This window comes from Penicillium pulvis, assembly GCF_028828015.1.
Source record: "Penicillium pulvis strain IBT 33274 chromosome Unknown contig_12_segment0_segment0, whole genome shotgun sequence".
In the NCBI taxonomy this organism is placed as follows: Eukaryota; Fungi; Ascomycota; class Eurotiomycetes; order Eurotiales; family Aspergillaceae; genus Penicillium; species Penicillium pulvis.
Genome location: NW_026643072.1, coordinates 3,850,752 through 3,867,974, shown reverse-complemented (window position 1 = coordinate 3,867,974; position 17,223 = coordinate 3,850,752). Strand labels below are relative to the sequence as shown.

At 47.3% G+C, this 17,223-nt stretch overlaps 8 protein-coding genes across 8 annotated transcripts; 3 read left to right on the top strand and 5 right to left on the bottom strand.

Moving 5' to 3' along the window:
* Positions 1-65: 65 nt before the first annotated feature.
* Positions 66-1,234, top strand: N7503_002671 (TauD/TfdA dioxygenase family protein; the record flags this gene model as incomplete). The annotated part of the gene is made up of 2 exons (XM_057062218.1): positions 66-168; positions 219-1,234. 2 exons carry the CDS (start codon positions 66-68, stop codon positions 1,232-1,234), a joined length of 1,119 nt encoding a protein of 372 aa, XP_056926180.1.
* A 124-nt stretch (positions 1,235-1,358) lies between these two features.
* On the bottom strand, positions 1,359-3,680 carry N7503_002670 (Zn(II)2Cys6 transcription factor; the record flags this gene model as incomplete). Its single annotated transcript, XM_057062217.1, has 4 exons — positions 1,359-2,618; positions 2,665-3,126; positions 3,178-3,205; positions 3,295-3,680. The coding sequence occupies 4 exons, from the start codon at positions 3,678-3,680 to the stop codon at positions 1,359-1,361; spliced, it is 2,136 nt and encodes a 711-aa protein (XP_056926179.1).
* Positions 3,681-3,925: 245 nt separating this feature from the next.
* On the bottom strand, positions 3,926-5,611 carry N7503_002669 (uncharacterized protein; the record flags this gene model as incomplete). The annotated part of the gene is made up of 1 exon (XM_057062216.1): positions 3,926-5,611. One exon carries the CDS (start codon positions 5,609-5,611, stop codon positions 3,926-3,928), a length of 1,686 nt encoding a protein of 561 aa, XP_056926178.1.
* Positions 5,612-6,176: 565 nt separating this feature from the next.
* Positions 6,177-9,610, top strand: N7503_002668 (uncharacterized protein; the record flags this gene model as incomplete). The annotated part of the gene is made up of 20 exons (XM_057062215.1): positions 6,177-6,538; positions 6,590-6,752; positions 6,805-6,815; positions 6,864-6,919; positions 6,972-7,077; positions 7,126-7,284; positions 7,337-7,386; positions 7,438-7,522; positions 7,591-7,713; positions 7,764-8,149; positions 8,211-8,254; positions 8,304-8,346; positions 8,395-8,497; positions 8,545-8,569; positions 8,626-8,756; positions 8,813-8,877; positions 8,961-9,111; positions 9,171-9,200; positions 9,261-9,483; positions 9,542-9,610. The coding sequence occupies 20 exons, from the start codon at positions 6,177-6,179 to the stop codon at positions 9,608-9,610; spliced, it is 2,385 nt and encodes a 794-aa protein (XP_056926177.1).
* A 225-nt stretch (positions 9,611-9,835) lies between these two features.
* On the bottom strand, positions 9,836-11,026 carry N7503_002667 (gelsolin family protein; the record flags this gene model as incomplete). The annotated part of the gene is made up of 1 exon (XM_057062214.1): positions 9,836-11,026. One exon carries the CDS (start codon positions 11,024-11,026, stop codon positions 9,836-9,838), a length of 1,191 nt encoding a protein of 396 aa, XP_056926176.1.
* An 862-nt stretch (positions 11,027-11,888) lies between these two features.
* On the top strand, positions 11,889-13,393 carry N7503_002666 (uncharacterized protein; the record flags this gene model as incomplete). The annotated part of the gene is made up of 2 exons (XM_057062213.1): positions 11,889-12,074; positions 12,140-13,393. 2 exons carry the CDS (start codon positions 11,889-11,891, stop codon positions 13,391-13,393), a joined length of 1,440 nt encoding a protein of 479 aa, XP_056926175.1.
* A 590-nt stretch (positions 13,394-13,983) lies between these two features.
* N7503_002665 (uncharacterized protein) lies at positions 13,984-14,928 on the bottom strand (the record flags this gene model as incomplete). Its single annotated transcript, XM_057062212.1, has 1 exon — positions 13,984-14,928. The coding sequence occupies one exon, from the start codon at positions 14,926-14,928 to the stop codon at positions 13,984-13,986; it is 945 nt and encodes a 314-aa protein (XP_056926174.1).
* Positions 14,929-15,669: 741 nt separating this feature from the next.
* Positions 15,670-16,800, bottom strand: N7503_002664 (NADP-dependent oxidoreductase domain-containing protein; the record flags this gene model as incomplete). The annotated part of the gene is made up of 3 exons (XM_057062211.1): positions 15,670-15,706; positions 15,763-16,296; positions 16,361-16,800. 3 exons carry the CDS (start codon positions 16,798-16,800, stop codon positions 15,670-15,672), a joined length of 1,011 nt encoding a protein of 336 aa, XP_056926173.1.
* Between the last annotated feature and the right edge of the window lie 423 nt (positions 16,801-17,223).

Genomic DNA, 17,223 nt, shown 5'->3' with positions numbered 1-17,223 from the left:
GATATTCTCGATGTTTGAATCATTTACACTTTTCAGATACTTTAAAATAACCTTTAAACATAACAATGACTACCACGACGATTTGCTGCAAGCCTCTCAGTCCGCCCAATGCCTCAAAAATTGACTTTGGGGTTGAGCTGACGGGGATGGACCTTGAGGCTATGAACGGTATGTTCACTTCAACTATTGCGGCGGAAGCCTTCACTAATCCCATTCAGATGATGACTTCACTATCCTCCGTCAAGCTCTGTACGAGAACCAGGTTGTCGTCATCAAGAACCAAGGCAACCTGACCCCTCGAGCACAATACGAGCTCACCCGCCGATTCGACCCTGCCGCTGGAGTCTACAGCCACGGCAAATCCATCGACAAAAGAAGCGTTCTCCACGCAGATCTCACAACAATTCCTCACCAACCACAAGTGCAAGTGATTGGCCACGGTTCCATTAAGGACTATGAAGGATTATCCAATATCCAGCTACGACACCCTCACCACAAGGCCTTCCACAAGACTCCGATCTCGGCTGAAGAGAACGAGGACTTCACGCATTTCTATCGCTGGCACATTGACTCGGCGATGTACAACCTGGATCCGCCTCTTGTAACATCGCTGCTAGCAGTCCAAGTACCCAAGGGCAGACGTCAGACCTGCCGCTATGACGACGGTACAAACGATACCCTCGATGTGCCCCTCGGAACGACAGCATTCTTCAGCGGATACCGTCTCTACGAACTACTATCCGAAGAAGAGAAGCATTTCGTACGCACAAGCAAGGTTGAATATGCACCTCACCCCTACATCTGGATGAGCAAGGCAAAGTCTCGCTCCAATGGGCTTGGCATTGTATCTGAAGGACTAGAACTTGCGGAAGAGGATTTACCCCCATTCGAGTCCGACAAGATCAAAATTTACCCCATGGCCTGGAAAAATCCAGTCACCGGAAAATTGGCGATGATGGTATACCCAACCTGTGTCAGGAAGATTCATCTTGAAAATGGTGAAGTTTTGGATAACCTTTCCGAGATTCGGGAGCGCTTGTATAAGTTGCAGAGAAGGGGTATCGATCCTACTCTGATCTATCCTCATGATTGGCAAGAGGGAGATCTTGTGCTCTTTAACAATCATGGAGTTATGCATTCTATTGTGGGCTCGTTCAAGGATCATGAGGTTCGAATTTTCAGGCAATGTAACATGGCCGCGAGTCGGCCTCCAAACGGACCTTCAGCGGCCTGAACAGATGAATTGAATCAAAAATAATTGGTTTCAACAGCTTGATATGATTTAATCACCACTGATAATTGTACAAACTTTGGTCGAGGTATAAAAACTAGGGAAATAATAAAAATAATATTCTCCTTCACCATCCGCGCGCTTCACGCAAACCCCAGACCATCGATACCCAATTGAGATGATGGAAATCACAGGGCATGGATGGTTGTCCGGGCATGTTGGTTAATAGCCTTGGATCCGACCAAGGGAATCCAACTTGCCCAGCCATGCCAGATAACGAACTTTCATTTCCAAAGCCCATTCCCATTCCTGGTCCCATACCCATACCCATATCTATGGGCATAGGCATTGGCTGATTCAACAAATTCTCCAAAGCATCGTCTGGAATCTCAGAACCAGGAGTCGGAATGTCCTTAGTCATGTCTGCTAATCTTTGCTTGATATTCAAAACGATTTCCGGGCATGGCACCTGTGTGCCTGACTGTTTGTAGGTTGTTTCGAGAGCTTCCCAAGCCTCAATAATAAGCCTAGCAAAGATCGCAAATAGAGGACCATCGAAGCCACTGGACGAGTTGAATCGCACCCCATAGTTTTCGTTCATAACCTGCCAGGCCTTTTCTGTGTGATTACTATCGGGTCGTTTCTTCAAGTCCTGAATTATATGAATATATGCGGGAAAAGGGAAGTATATTTGAAGAATCCAGCAATATCCTTTCGTTAGAGGCGAAGTGAGAATTTTCGTGTCACACTCGAGGAGGCGAAAGGCCTGAGACACGGCGGCATCACTTTCTGTATCGGTTCGGTGTGCCAAGGAGTCAAAATATTTCGCGTATCTTTCCAGGAGATGGCATTTTGAAAGGTGCGCCCGCATTGTCCAGATTGCCATAAAATGAAGCGGATTCTCCTCGTCGAGATACTTGAGATACTCTTCCTCAATTCTCTTTTCGAATGTGGCTACATCGCCTCCTTTGGGAAGTTCCCTTGCAATCGGCTTCAATGCTGGATTCAGAAATTCAAGATGAAATGGGGAATGTCGGATGTAGTTGGCCAATTCACTTCGTAGGACTGCAAATACTGCCTCAGTTGCTTTGCCCTGAACAGCGGGAGGCTCTTTCATTTCCGCCCAAAGATCTGAATCATTAATATTCAAAGGCGGTTTGCAGTTCCATGTAGGGTTCAGGGTGGATGTTTTGGCCCCTGACAGTTCACCCACACGGGTGTCAAACATCATAAGGGCCCACCACAGTCTGCGGCTCATTTCGGCCTCGAAGACGCTGTATCTGGCCAAGTAGGTTTCACTATGAATGCCCATGCGCTGGGCAGTTCGAATCGCAATCCCAAGCATTGACGAAAGAGACTGGGGATTTGTGTTCGAGTGAAGTGAAAACTAGACAGGGTTAGAAAGAGCTCTGTTCATAATTTTGAAGACTTACCAGAAATAGGAAGAAGGCCGTTAAGCAAGTACGGTTATCAGTACGCAAAAATTGACAATTGAGCAAAACTTGCTGGCATCCAAATTGATACTTCGTCAAAAGCTGAGCCTTCGACAAGCCAAATATTGATTGACAAATATCTCCAGTGAGACTCTGGATGGCTATGCAATATATGCTGAACATCAGCGCTTCAAGTCGAGGCTCAATACTCGTAATATTAGTGGCAGCCTCAATAATCATTCCCTGGAGGCTTGGGGTATGTGTCACTTTGAACAGTGGATTGACATTTTCAAGGTATAACTGCCAGAGCCTGATGATATGGACCGGTTCAGGGTGCATAGTCGCAAGGTCAACAGATGATTTTCGTGAGCCGAGAATGATATGGTCATCATTTTCAAAACATTGGTCCCAGGACATTCTAACCATGGCCTCACGTATGCCATCGCTTTGGGGGTGACGAGGCTAAATTCGAGGTTAGTAACGAATCTCTCGGACTAAAAAAGCATAACATACACCTTGATTCATGGCCTGCCACAAGTTTCTGAAAGTGAGATGTCAGTCTGTGGATGGACACTGAAGCATATATGGCGTATGTAAAGAGATATGCTGAAAGAGGAAAGGCTGGCTTACTTGGGCTCAGATGTACTTTCTGTCCTTTTGCGGGCCGGAGATGAGTGGTTTGGTCGAGATTGCTGCTCTTCCTCAGAATATTCGTCGATACCATCCCCTTTGATACTTGAATCCTCATGAAGGGGGTCAAACCTCACATTGTTCTGTCGCAGCAGATCCTCGTACTTCCGAAGACGACTCAACAATTCCCGCTCGGGGAAACGACGTTTTCTAGGACGGGTTTGTGACGCTGGTACACATTGTGTGTGCTGCTTGAGACAGTTTGCGCAGGGAAACTCTCGGTTACATTTAATCTTGCGTTGTTGACAATTCACACATGCCAGAGTGCGTTGAGACTTGGCCTGGGACGTCGGGGTTTGACCCGCCCGATTGCGATCCGGCGGCATGACACCGATGGGTTCGGAACGTTCTTGCTTGCGGGTAACAGCGAGAGGTAGAGGAGGCTACTACTTCCTCTGATAGTTACACACAGAAATATTCTTCAGAGACAGGGGCTTTGATCTTTCAGAGGCGAACATGACGGAATTTGCGGGGTTTGAGATGTTTCGGGGTTTTCTATTTCCCGAATCACGGGTTTTACTAATACCCGAACATACTGTAGGATTCCAATAGAACAATATGCATAATATCTTTAAGAGGAATAGAACTTCCAAGACGTCTGGAAATCCGGTGTTAGTGCCTGGTCCTGCATCAAAGCCCGGACCAGTTCAATCGGCATGCGATTCCCCTTCAAGAACTGATCGTGGAAATCCATCTCCGCCATTCGCCCTGAATTAACCATTTCCTTACGAAGTGCGTAAATCTGCAAGGCACCCAGCATGTATCCCGCTTGGTACAATGGGGAGTAGTCGCCATTTAGCGACCTCCTAACTTCCCCCTCGGCTGTTGCGCGCTCATGTCCGACTTGATCAACTAGCAGGTCAATACACTCCTGAGGAGACATTTGACCAAGATGGAATTTGATGGAAAAGATGATGCGGGCACACCGATGAAGTCGCCAAAAAAGCATGCCAATGCGGTTCTGAGGAGTTTTCCTGAATCGGTCGTCATCCCAGAGAATGAACTCCCAGTATAATGACCATCCTTCGATCCAGAAAGGAGTATCAAATAGACGTCTGTAGGGTCTATGTCTTGCGTTCATGAAAATTTGCAGGTGATGACCGGGGATCATCTCATGGAAAACCGTTGCCCGGGCAAAATGAATGTTGTTCCCGCGCATACTCATCAACTTGTCTTCATGGTTCATGGTGCTAACTGGGTATGACACGATGATAGATTTGCCCCCAAGAAAAAATGGGTTCACTTTCTGCCGCTCTGGCGACATCATAAACATACGCCAAGTTTCCTTAGCAAGTGGCGGGACAGTAACAAGCTTGTGCTTTTCAACGAAGGATGTCGCCTCTTCTGCAAGATCACGAACAAGCTGTGTCTGTTTCCCTGGCTCGACGAAGTCGTTCTTGACATGTTCCAGTGCCTGGTGCCAGTCATCGTAGCCCATGTCCTTCGATGCCTTTTTCATCTCGTTAAGGCACCAAACAAACTCATTTTCCCCGATCGAGATCAACTCTTCCGGGGTGTAGGGAATCATTTCAGCCAGAAGCTCGGCAAGTAAGCCGTCTCGTCCAATTGGCTGGCCGACAATTTCATCCTCGTTTTTTTGGTCAATGCCGACCAATTTCTCGCGAATAGTAGATGCGACAGTCTGTAAGCTGGCATCCACGACTCCGTAAGGGTGCGACACCCACCAATCAAATGAGGGGTCATATCCTTTGTAAAACCCAACCCATTCTTCCAGATGGTCTCGCAGAGAGTCAATAGTGCTCGCTGCGCGAAATGCGGAATTCCTTCCCACGTTGAACTGAGTGGAATCACTGTTGATCCTGTGGACCAGCTCATTGATTTGACATTGGGATTCAAACAGCTCCTGCGCGACACTCTGAGGCTCTATCGGTGAGCCAATCGCACGATTTTCGCAGAGACCGATTATCGCTTTCGCGAATGGAAGAAGGGGTGTTGCCTTTTGATCTTGAATGGAATCAAGCTGCAGTTCGCGGAGTTGCCTCTCCAAATAATTCTTGACAAGGAGGTAGTCCACTTTCTCCTGTTGGTCATACAAATGAAAAGGTTGATCACGGAGAGAATGTAACTCGGACGTGAGGAACTGGTGTAGTCGCTGCGTTCTGGTTGAAGAGACCTTGATGGGATAAAACTTCTTAATTTCCTTGAGATCCTCAGTTATGCGCTCAATCCTGTCCCGGATGCTATCTTTTTGGATGCGCTGAATCGCGATTCCGCGAGGTGTGCTAGCGGACACCATACTGAGCAAGTTCTCTCCAGCGTGTTATTGAGAATGTCCAGGCCGTGAGTCTAGCCCGGAGGTGGCGGAATCTGGTTAGATTATGACAAGTGGGAAAGGAAATTGGGGCATGTCGTAGCGAGGACAACCACGCTGTCAATTAAGACAATGAGAGCCGAAATTAAGCTAAATGTCGCTGAGAGATCCGAGTGGCTGCTCAGATCCTATCGAGGTTATCCGGCAATTCTAGATAAAAGGTGCCGCGATAGCGCACGCGATAGCGTGGTTTTTGCTCCGCGTTCTTACCAAAATGGGCGAAATTGTTATCGGCTAGTCGAAGGTCCAAGTCCCTTGCTTTCACATCTGCAGCGGACTCCCTCGTGCCAAGAGAAACAAGCCGTGTTGTGCGGGGGAAGGGAAGAATGAAGGGGCCGCATTGGTGAAGATCGTAGAAAAGGCTTATCTTTGGCCATGGACACAGATAACCCGTGACAGTTGGTAAATAAACAACTTCACACATAAGACCATGCATCCCGGGACTGAACTGTTAGGGGACTTTAATTGATCAACTGCCGTATTGTACACAATGGTTTCCAACCCATTTGTTGACAGTGTTGAGCTGTCAAAACAGTCGGAAGTCATCACCGAAGTCACCAAGGATGTGGGCAGTACAGTCCAAGAGCTGAAGGGGGTGGAAAGGTCCCATCAATGGGATCCAAACCTGCCTCAGGAGAAGATTGATGCCATCAACGAGGCCGGCAGTGTAGAAGATCAAGAGAGAGCTGCTGATTTCGAGAAGTCAGCTGCTCAAGACTCCCAGTACGAATCTGTGCGTGCTGCTGTGCGAAATACAGATGACGGAGAGATGGCGAATACGGTGCGCGCGTGGATTTTGGGTATGCTATTTACAACGATTGGGAGTGGACTCAATATGTTCTTGAGCATGAGGTGTGTATCCCTTCTCCAACTTCCCTCTACCTTATTCACCATTTCTAATAGGAGCCCTGCAATCTCGTTCCCTGCCATTGTTGTACAATTGCTTGTGTATCCAATTGGTTGTCTATGGGCCAGAGTGATTCCAACCAGAAAGTTCAACACTTTTGGTGTTGAATGGACCTTTAACCCGGGACCCTTTACCATCAAAGAACATACAGTTATTACGGTAGGTCCCACATACTGATCCCTGACAAGCTTTCAGTGCTAATCCTTCGCAGCTCATGGCAAAGTGAGCATTGTTGTCCTAAATATCGGGGCCATTTTTAACAATTCCTAGTGTGTCAATCGGCTATGCGTACTGCACCGATGCACTATTGGCTCTGAAAGCACCATGTGAGCATGATCTAATCAATTCGAAAAGCTTCAACTTACTAACATTTGCCAGCGTTGTACAATTTGGACATTGGCTGGGGCTTTGAGCTTCTATTTGCGTTGAGCAGTCAAATCGTTGGCATTTCTCTCGCAGGAATCTTCCGTCGTTTCCTTGTGTGGTTAGTCTGAACCTCGCTGTTCAATTTACTTCATGCTGATACTTCCAGGCCCGCTGCTATGATTTGGCCTACCCAATTTGCCAATACAACCTTGTTCTATGCATTGCATGATAAGAGTCCCTCTGATCCCTCGCAGACCAATGGATGGTCTATTTCACGATACCGCTATTTCATGTATGTCATGATTGGCGCGTTCTGCTGGTATTGGTAAGTCCTCATGTCTGATTGATGTGGTAAATCGACACTAATTTCCGCAAAGGTTTCCTGGAGTCATCTGGCAAGGACTTTCTATTTTCGCTTTCGTGACTTGTAAGTCTGGCCCTGTTCAAATTTCCTATTTGCGACTAACATTCCATCTAGGGATCAAACCCAACAACGTCGTGGTGAATCAATTATTCGGTGGCTTCACTGGACTTTCACTTATTCCTTTAACCTTTGACTGGACGTGAGTTTGACCAACTAATAGTTACTGGGTATCGCTTGGGATACAGGACAACTGACCGATATACATAGCTATGTCTCCGCATACCTCCTCGATCCTCTTCTATCACCCGTCCATTCAATCATGAACACCTTTATTGGACTAGTAGTCTTCGTGATAATTGCATCCATTGGAATCTCTTACACAGGAGCATTGTATGTGGACCTCCACTTCACTTCATTCCGACGCAATCTAACGATAATAGCTATTCTGATTATCTCCCCATCAACACATCCACTACCTATGACAACACACAACAGCAGTATAATGTCAGCAAGATCCTTGGCGATAATTTCTCATTCGATGACGCAAAGTACAAGGCTTATTCACCAATGTTCCTCGCTCCTACATTCATCCTGAACTACGGTCTGTCTTTCGCCGCCTTGACGGCAGTCATCGTTCACGTCATCCTCTACCACCGAAAAGAGATTTGGTATCGTGGAAAAGCCGCTCTCAACCAAGAGTCAGATATCCATTTAACGCTCATGAAGAAGTATAAAGAAGCCCCTGAGTGGTGGTATGGAGCGCTATTCTTGATTTCCATTGCGCTCGGACTAGGAGGTGTACTTGGATATGATTCACAGTTGCCATGTATGTGTCCAAGTTGTATTGCCTCTCTATGACGTCCTCGGGAAAACTGACTTGTGAACAGGGTGGGCGTTCTTCGTATCTCTCATCATCGCCGTGATCTTCATTGTGCGTTCTCATCACTCTAACACTGAAGGGGACTTGCTGACCAGAAAAGATTCCAACTTGCATGATCATGGGTGTCACCAATATTACGCTGTGTATGTATCTCTAAAGTGAAACACGCTTCCAATTGCTGACGTTTATAGCTCTTAATGTTCTCTCGCCATTTTTGGCCGGTTTCATGATTCCCGGAAAGCCGATCGGTGTCATGGTGTTCAAGGTCTTCAGCACAATTACACTGGGACAAGCGTGAGTTATCCAAGTACGTTAGTTTGACAAAGCTAATGATCCAATAGTCAGGTCTACTGCCAAGATATGAAGGTAACCAAAGCCCGAAATATTATCCAAACAGGAACACTTACTAATACTACCGATAGCTGGCTCACTATATGAAAATCCCACCCCGAGTTACTTTCATGTGTCAAGTGATCCCAACATTATGGGCTTGTTTTGTTCAAATCGCGGTCATGAATTGGACTCTGGGAAATATTGAGGATGTCTGTACAGAGTAAGTCAGGTCCAAAACCATCTCATTGAAGTATACGGGTCGCTTATCGAATACAGGGATCAATCCGCAAATTTCTCGTGTCCTAATGGACGAACCTTTTTCTCATCGAGTATTGTCTGGGGTAAGCCTATGTTCTTCCATTGTTCTTCCTGGCCTGATTACCTCTCTACAAATATCTTCAAACTTATACTGATCCTCATACAGGTGTAATCGGCCCACAACGTATCTTTGGACCCGGTTCAATCTATACACCGATCTTATATTTCTGGTTGCTCGGAGCCCTGCTCCCAGTAGCATTCTACCTCCTCATGCGATTTTTCCCCAAATCCAAGGCTCGATTCCTTAATGCACCAGTGTATGTGGCCCATGAAAAGTCGGCTAATCAACCCTCACTAACCATACATTCCTATCTAGTATGCTGGGTGCCATGTCCTGGCTTCCTCCGTAAGTCCACCATTCATGTAGATTGCCTACATGAAATTCATATTGACAATACATACATAGGGCAACACCAATCAGTTACACATCCTGGGTCATTTTTGGACTCATTTTCAACTACTGGATTCGACGCAGATGGGGTGGCTGGTGGCGACAGTACAATTATGTTACTGCCGCGGCACTTGATACCGGACTTATTCTTTCGACGATTGTCATTTTCTTCGCTATCACTTTCCCGGGTGTAGCGGTGCCCAATTGGTGGGGAAACACCGCTCCGTTTGAGACCATGGTAAGTGCAATCTGACTGTTAAATTTTGGAAGGCGTAATTCTAATATCGTTGCAAAAGGATTCCCTATATACGGCAATTCGGAAGACGGTTTCGGGTGGAGATACTTTTGGACCAGCTACCTGGTAAATTTGATGACCTTATATGTGTAAAGCTACATTCGTCTACGAGTTCATTATAGTCACCTTTCACTGGCGCTTTCTCACAGGATTTACAAATAGGACACTATCGTTAGATCTGAGACACAATGAAGTAGGAAAACGTAAAGTATAGTGTTTGCTCGTCAAGCATGGTCCCAAGTGTGGCTTGCTTGGCCATAAATTGATTTACATCATCAAATATATTATACAAAATTTAGACTGCGATTGCCTTCATGAAAGCTGGACTCTCATGTCCCTGAACAACCTTGGAAATTGGAGTGAGGAAAGCATCGGAGGGCCCTTGGCTATCCTGAAGGTGGCGAATGTAGGCCTGGGCAACCTTGATCCACACAGCTTTCTCCCTATCACTAGCCTCAGCACCTTGCCAGACCCAAAGCCGGCTGCCGACATCATAGAGGAAAACATCTTTGCCATCCAAATCAGATTGTTGAATCCGGCCACCATCTTTGATGAGGTCGAATGACAAGTCTCCCGACGAGTCGCTGAGGCGGAACAGCTTGCGAGGACGAGAGCTGCCGCTGTCTTCGTGTGTCGTCTTGGAAAAGTAGCCGGGTCTCTGTGCATGCAAAGACGAGTGATCGGCCTCCTTTCCACCCAGCAAATCCACAATGATCTTGGATCTCGACTCGAGTTGAGAAAGCACTTCAACATCAACGTGCTTCGCCATTGTCAAGTCATTCACAACTTGCGCAGCCTTAGCTTTCTCCATCGGGCTACATTTCTTGCCCTGCCAAACCCAGATCTTGTCGCCTTTGTCCAAAACAAAGACATCATTCTCATCCAAGCTTTCCCAAGTCGGCTCAACCTCATGCACGATAAGAGGGCTGATGCGACCAGATCCAGGATACTTGAAGATGCGGAGCAGGGTAAGAACCTCCTTCGGCTCTTCGGGCTCAACATGGTTGAACCCGGAGCGCACGCCACCAGAGCGAATAGAATAATGACGGAAGAGAGACAGGAACTCTTCTGAGGGCTGTTGCTGGATCTCACGATGTTGAGTCGCAGCGCCATGCAAGAACTCATCCAGCTCAACTGTCTTATATGCAGCTGTGCCGGCTTCATCCTGTGTGGTCTTGCTTCCTAGCCAAAAAAAGATATCGTGGCCTAGCTTGTCATCGCCGACTTTGTATGTATGCAATACAATGAAGCTGTCGCCGTCGTAAAATTCGCCAGTCTTCTCTTTGGGCCAGGGAACCACTTCAAAGTTCTCAATGCGCCAAATAAAAAGGCCTGCTTCTTGTCCCACCTTTCCAGTGTTCCAGGCGGGCTCTGAAGCGGCTGAATTGTACTTGACACGGTGGTCAAGGTCTGATCCGATCAATTCGACATTGCTGTCTTTGATGTCATATTCTTTGGGGTGAACCAGTCCTTCGTGGGGAGCCATTTTGCTGATGGTATATTGATTTTATAGTATGAATGTATGCAATATCGTGTTGATTAAATAGGAAAGGTGGGATGAAGCGGCTGATGTCATTGGACAGGTAGTCACATGACCATGGGGGATAATTGACCCGATGACTATTTATAGAACAAGGCGATTATCCACGGCTGTGGCTGTGGCTTTACGGCTATGCTATTATGCACCGGGGCAAGCTGTGACGTATTGTCAAGTGCACTAGAACAAACTCCTGGGCTTCTAATACAAACTAAATGACATGATTGTACAGAGTCTTGAAACAAGTCCAGGTCATGGGGGCAGATAGGCCGGCTGACTACGGATCGCATCTCAGCCAATCCTTAACACCGGAAACTTTGCATAGCTTGTGTGGCCTTTCGATACATAAATTGTAGGTGTATAGGGCTCGGGGGGCGTTCAATTAGGTGACGTGGTTTAGCTATCCATTTGGCCAGGATGGTGGTAAGCTAAGTAGCAGTAAGGAGGGAGGGGGAGCCGCTGTCCAAGGTGACCCCGTTTTTAAACCCAAGGGAATGAACACATTATCTCGAAAACTCGATCCTCAAATTTAGCCATTTTACCACACGTTAACCCTCGAAATAAACTTCTAACGGGCGTAGATCCTTCCGCAAGAAAGTGAAAATCAGACTAAAGTTGAAACGTTGATAGCGAGGGACCCACTTGGATCCAAAAATGAGAACGCTCAATAAATGGCCAAGCAGCAACCCCAAATCCCAGTCAAGTCGTATGACAATGAAAGAGAAGGACATGTCTAAATCTCACGCGGTCAAAATCTTCTTCCAAATTCAACCATCTTGAACACCCGTGTCCGTGAAGACGTACGTGGAAAATGGACGAATCATCTCCCGACGTGTACCCCATCCATATACTGGATAACATCAAAGCGAATCACTGCTATGTGGATTGGCTTATGCGATTCAATGATGTCCTCGACGCAGAGAAACTCAAGACCGCGTTATCAAGACTTCTAGAGATTGGTGACTGGAAGAAGCTCGGTGGGAGACTACAACGGAAGGTAATTTGCTCCAAGCATACACCCAGCCACTAAGAGAGGACATCAAATGACAATGACCTTTACAGAAGGACGGGACTCTTGAAATACACGTCTCAGGGCCCTCTGCAAGTGGACAACAAAATGTATTCTTCACTCACGACACTTTCGATATGAATATCGATGAGCACCCGGTTGCTAGTCGTCTCCCAAAAGAAACGACGTCTCCCTCAATCCAGACTCTATCCCCTGATACCCGGCCTTTGATTGCAAGACCCGACTTCCCTACATTCGAGGAGGTGGTCCGCAAAGGCTTGCCATCCCTCTCTCTGCACATCACATCCTTCCGTGATGCAACACTTGTCGCCCTCATCTGGCCCCACGTTTTAATGGATGCTATCGGTGCAAAGGCCCTGCTGGAAGCCTGGTCATCAGTACTAGCCGGTCAAGAAGAAGATGTTCCCCCAGTACTTGGTGCACGAAAAGACATGCTCCGTCCTACCAAGGAAATGCATGACAGCGACACGACAGAAGAGTTCGGACTTGAAAAGTGGCGTCTGAAGGGCATAAGCATGATCATGTTCCTGCTAAGGTTTGTATGGAGCAAATTTTGGAATCCGCGTCGGGAACGACGGATTCTTTTGCTTCCAAAGAGTGATTTTGGAAAGATATGCGACCATGCTCGAATGGACATTGCTCAGAGATCAGAGGGAGATGAGAAGCCTTTTATCAGTGATAGTGATATACTCACTGCGTGGCTTACCCGGGCAGTCGCATCTTCGGAACCGGGATCTCGTCCGTTCACGGTATTGAACCTTATGAACGTACGGTACCGGATCCCGTACTTGCTCAAATCTGGTGGTGCTTTCATTCAGAATATGGTGTTGGGGACATATTCTTTCTTTTCTTCTCAGCTTCCTGATGAATCGGTTGGCTCGATCGCGCTGGAACATCGAAGAAACTTTACTGAGCAGGCTACCCAGGGTCAGGCCGTTTGCTTTTTGAAGAGTGTTTACCGGGATCTGGATGCAGGCAGAAGCCCGGGGCTTTTCTTTGGAGAATCAAATGCTACTCTAGTCGCCTTCAACAACCTGCTCAAGGCTGATTTGATCCGCGCTGTGGATTTTAGTCCTGCGGTCGTGTCTCAGGGAGAGGTGACAGAGACGAGGGAAAATCCCCTGGGTTCCATGGTTTCTTACTACAACGAAGCCATTGATGAATCGTTTAACGAGTTCAACCTTTTCGTTGTGCTTGGTCAAGACCATTGGGATACTTACTGGGTTTTGGGAACGCTATTACCTCGGGCCTGGAAAAAGATTGAAGAAGAGTTAGGGCGAATTTAGCCAATTACTGATTGTAGGCAACATTATAGGTAATCTGTTTTCTGATGCTGCTCATTCGGAGCATTGTCTTGGATATCAATAGATTGTCTGTATTAAATGCATAAAGCTATACTGAATGACCTGAAACATTTGGAACAAACTTTACACAAATTGACGGGCCACAAAAGATATGCGAATCTTGGAAAGATTGGGTATTTATGCAGATGCAACGCTTCAGTCATAAGTTCGTGATATGTATGCAGGGACAATTCAACTAGGCGAAATCTGCGCCTTGCTGTGCCGCTGTTGAGACCTTGTAGCTACAAGGTTGGTAAGAGGGTTGATTTTCTTGTCCCGCACATCCGGCGCGGGGTTGTGGTTGGCTGGTTGTCACCAGCTAAGTGAACAGCGCAAAAGTCGGGTGATCAGTGAAGGGAAACCCATGCCATTTTAATGGTTCACGGTCGCGTGGTTTACGGTCGCATATTTCGCCCAGGATCGTGGAGACAAGGATGTCCCCTCGCGGTCAATTGACACGTCAGGTGTATCTCGGTACTTTGCAGTCCGTTCTGGTCCACGAAGACCGGGTAAACCTCTTATGCTTGGTCATTTTAAATAGCCTCTAGCCCAGTCGAGCGCCCTTTGAAGCCCTGGCTTGTTGCCTGGCTTGACGGCAAGGATTCGGGATTATTGTAGTCGAGTTCATTGAAATCGGGAATCTGCGAGGGGTCGACGAACGAAGGAAACCGACCACGATCCAGGCGAGGTGTTTGCCAGACATGTTGATGAGCAATGTTGACCAGCTTTCCCAGAACAGCGATTTCCAGTTTCAGTTTAATGCTGTAGAGGGTCGCCTTAAGGGTGGTTTGGTAGATATAAAAGTTCATGAACTCAATTACCATCAGGGCAATATCCATCAAAACACAAGAAACGTTGACGGCGAGCAGCTGCAGGATTGTTCTGCGACTACCGCGGTCGGGATTTAATTTCAGCATCCGATTGGTCTCCCACATGTATAAGCTGGAGATGATCACCTCCTGGACGCAGAAGCCAGTCAATTGTATTTTCTCCATAATGTCGTACCCTGCGACCGAGGCTTCGGAGTTGGAGAAATTGGCATCGAAGGTGAGCACGGTGGTGGGAATATGAAGCAAGAAAATATTCATAATTATCATACCCTTGACCAGGCGCAGCACACGGAGATTTTCGAGCACCAAGTGAAGCCGTGAGTACAAGACAAATGATTGGCCGGTGACCATGGTCCACCAACCCACCGTGAGCAAAGTGACAGGCAGCCAGGTGGCGGAGGTCAAAGCAAAGAACTTCATCAGATAACCGACAGAGTAAGGTAGAATACCGACCGAGGAAATCAGCATGCTCCAAAAGTAAGGGCCTTGATAGCGCTTGAATGTGAGAAAGATGAGAACAATCAGCTCAATCACATTGTACCACGCGACGCCCACAAAGGTCGCGATCGTGATGCGCACGCCATTACTATCGCCCGTGTAGCTGCCAGTGATCCAGTTGCCGGGACTGGCGTCGCTAGACGAAGACATCTGTGCAAGAGCCCTGGAGCATGGATGTTGGAACCAGGGTTCACGAAAAGTGGTTAAAGGGAAAAGCCAACCAGGGGTGAGAATTCGTGGGGTCGAGAATGGCTGATCCCTTGAGCCACAACCCCACTTTGACCCTTTTCCCCCTGTTCCCCCTTTTTTATCTGATGCTTTAGTCGCACCTAACAGGGGGGTGGCGGTCCGTGAGTTAAGCTTAATTTATGGGCTTAGATCGATCGGGGATTTGTGAGATATCGGTTCGGTCTTATCGTGAAGGACAATGGAATGTGCACCGACCACCCGCAATCTTAACTGCGATCGGCTGATGAGGTCACTGGTGATAAAGATAGACGTAGGCCTGCCCGGGTGGGCTTACGCTCTTGAAAACCCAAGGAGGTACAATCGGGCAAGAATGATGATTATCTGCGTAAACTGGCTACGTAGCGCGATCTTTCGCGTCGGTCTTGCCGTAGAGGGTGGCGCAGTGTAGGACCTGCTTGGCACTGCGCCCCATGGTCTCAGCAGACCGTGACTAAGGGCAACCTGCTTTTCTATTACTGAGTGGGGATACATCAATGGATGTAGAGCACTACTTGGTTACAAAGGAATAGAACTACAAGTAGAAAGTACCTTGGAATGCGAGAATCCGTTTAGTAATAATACTGACTGGAAAGAATGACTGAAGTGGAGACACATAATCAAAATACATCATAACTACTTAAGCATCGATCTGGGTGAACTGCGTCACAGCGGCGGCGTATCGGCAACAACAGTACCCATCCTTTAGGCCAAATTAGTAAAGAGACTATTTTCTCGTTAGGAATCAAGGAAACTTACCCTGGAGGGTAGCGGGCACCCTGGACCTCTGTTCGCTCAACAAGGGCGCGGATGTCCTTCACTTCTTCATCCGTCAGTTGGAGCAGCGCAGCATTGCTATTCTCATCCATTCGCTGAGGTGACCGAGTGCCAGGAATCGGAATGATATCGGATCCTTGAGCTAGTAGCCATGCAATCGAGACTTGCGCCGGTGTACTTCCATGGGCTTCAGCCACCTTTTGCAGCCCTTGTACCAATTCCATGATCTTGGGGAAATGCTCTGGTGCATATTTAGGTAAGATACGTCGAAAATCATTCGCGTCAAAGTCTTCAGACTTCTTGATCTGGCCAGTGAGTAGGCCGCGGCCGATGGGGCTGTATGCGACTACTGCAACACCAAGTTCACGGCAAGTTTGCAAGAGATCATTCTTCTCAATGTCCATTGCAAATGGGCTATATTCCATCTGCAGAGCAGCGATTGGGTGGACCGCATATGCGCGGCGCAGAGTTGCAGCCGAAACTTCAGAAAGACCAAGATAGCGGATCTTTCCCTCACTAAAAACAGAAGCAGAGTTAGAAACACTTGACGAGATTTTGTATGATGGGTGCAGCTTGGTACTTTTTTAATTCGGCCATTGCTTGGACGGTCTTTTCAATAGGGGTAATTTCATCGACTCGATGGCAATAATACAAGTCAATGACATCGACCTTCATTCGCTGAAGACTCCGAGCACAGGCAGTCTTCACATATTCAGGATCCGATCGGACTGTCATTTTACGGATGGCACGATCCATCTGACAAGCAAACTTAGAGGCAAGAAAGATGTCGTTGCGCTTGCCGGAGCGCTGAACCCATTCACCAACAACATCTTCGCTATCGGCATATAGATCGGCGGTATCCCAGAACCGTTGGCCAGTAGCATGCGCATGCTCGAGAATAGCGATTTTGTCTTCAAGAGTGCCGGCAGATCCGTAAACATCACCAATGCTCATGAGACCAAGGCCGACAGCAGGCACTTGAGGGCCATTCTTTCCAAGGGAACGAATTGGAATGGACATTTTGGAGTAAAAGGTCAAGAGTATTGGATCAGTAGAGAAGATGTGATGAGTCGAGAGTTACGAGGGGGATCATCCAGCCTTTAAATAGTCTTGCTCGGATATAATCATAGCACCGACCCTAAATTAATCGCATCACAATGGCTTTCCGATCCATCATGAATCATTTTCTGGGGTTAAGCTTCCGCTCCGGTTCTCTGCATGCAGTTTTGCCGGACTTAATCGGCCGGCTTTAAGCTATCGACCAATGGCAAGCCATCAGACCGTCAGTATCCACATTTAGCAGCTTTAAGCCAATCACAACTCGTAGTTTGCGAGTTGCCCAATCACAATGTCCTGTTTCTCCCCATCAAACAGGCTTACAGTACATTTAAATCTACCGGCCTTTCTGCCAAAGAATTTATACCCCTCATTCACTTCATAAGA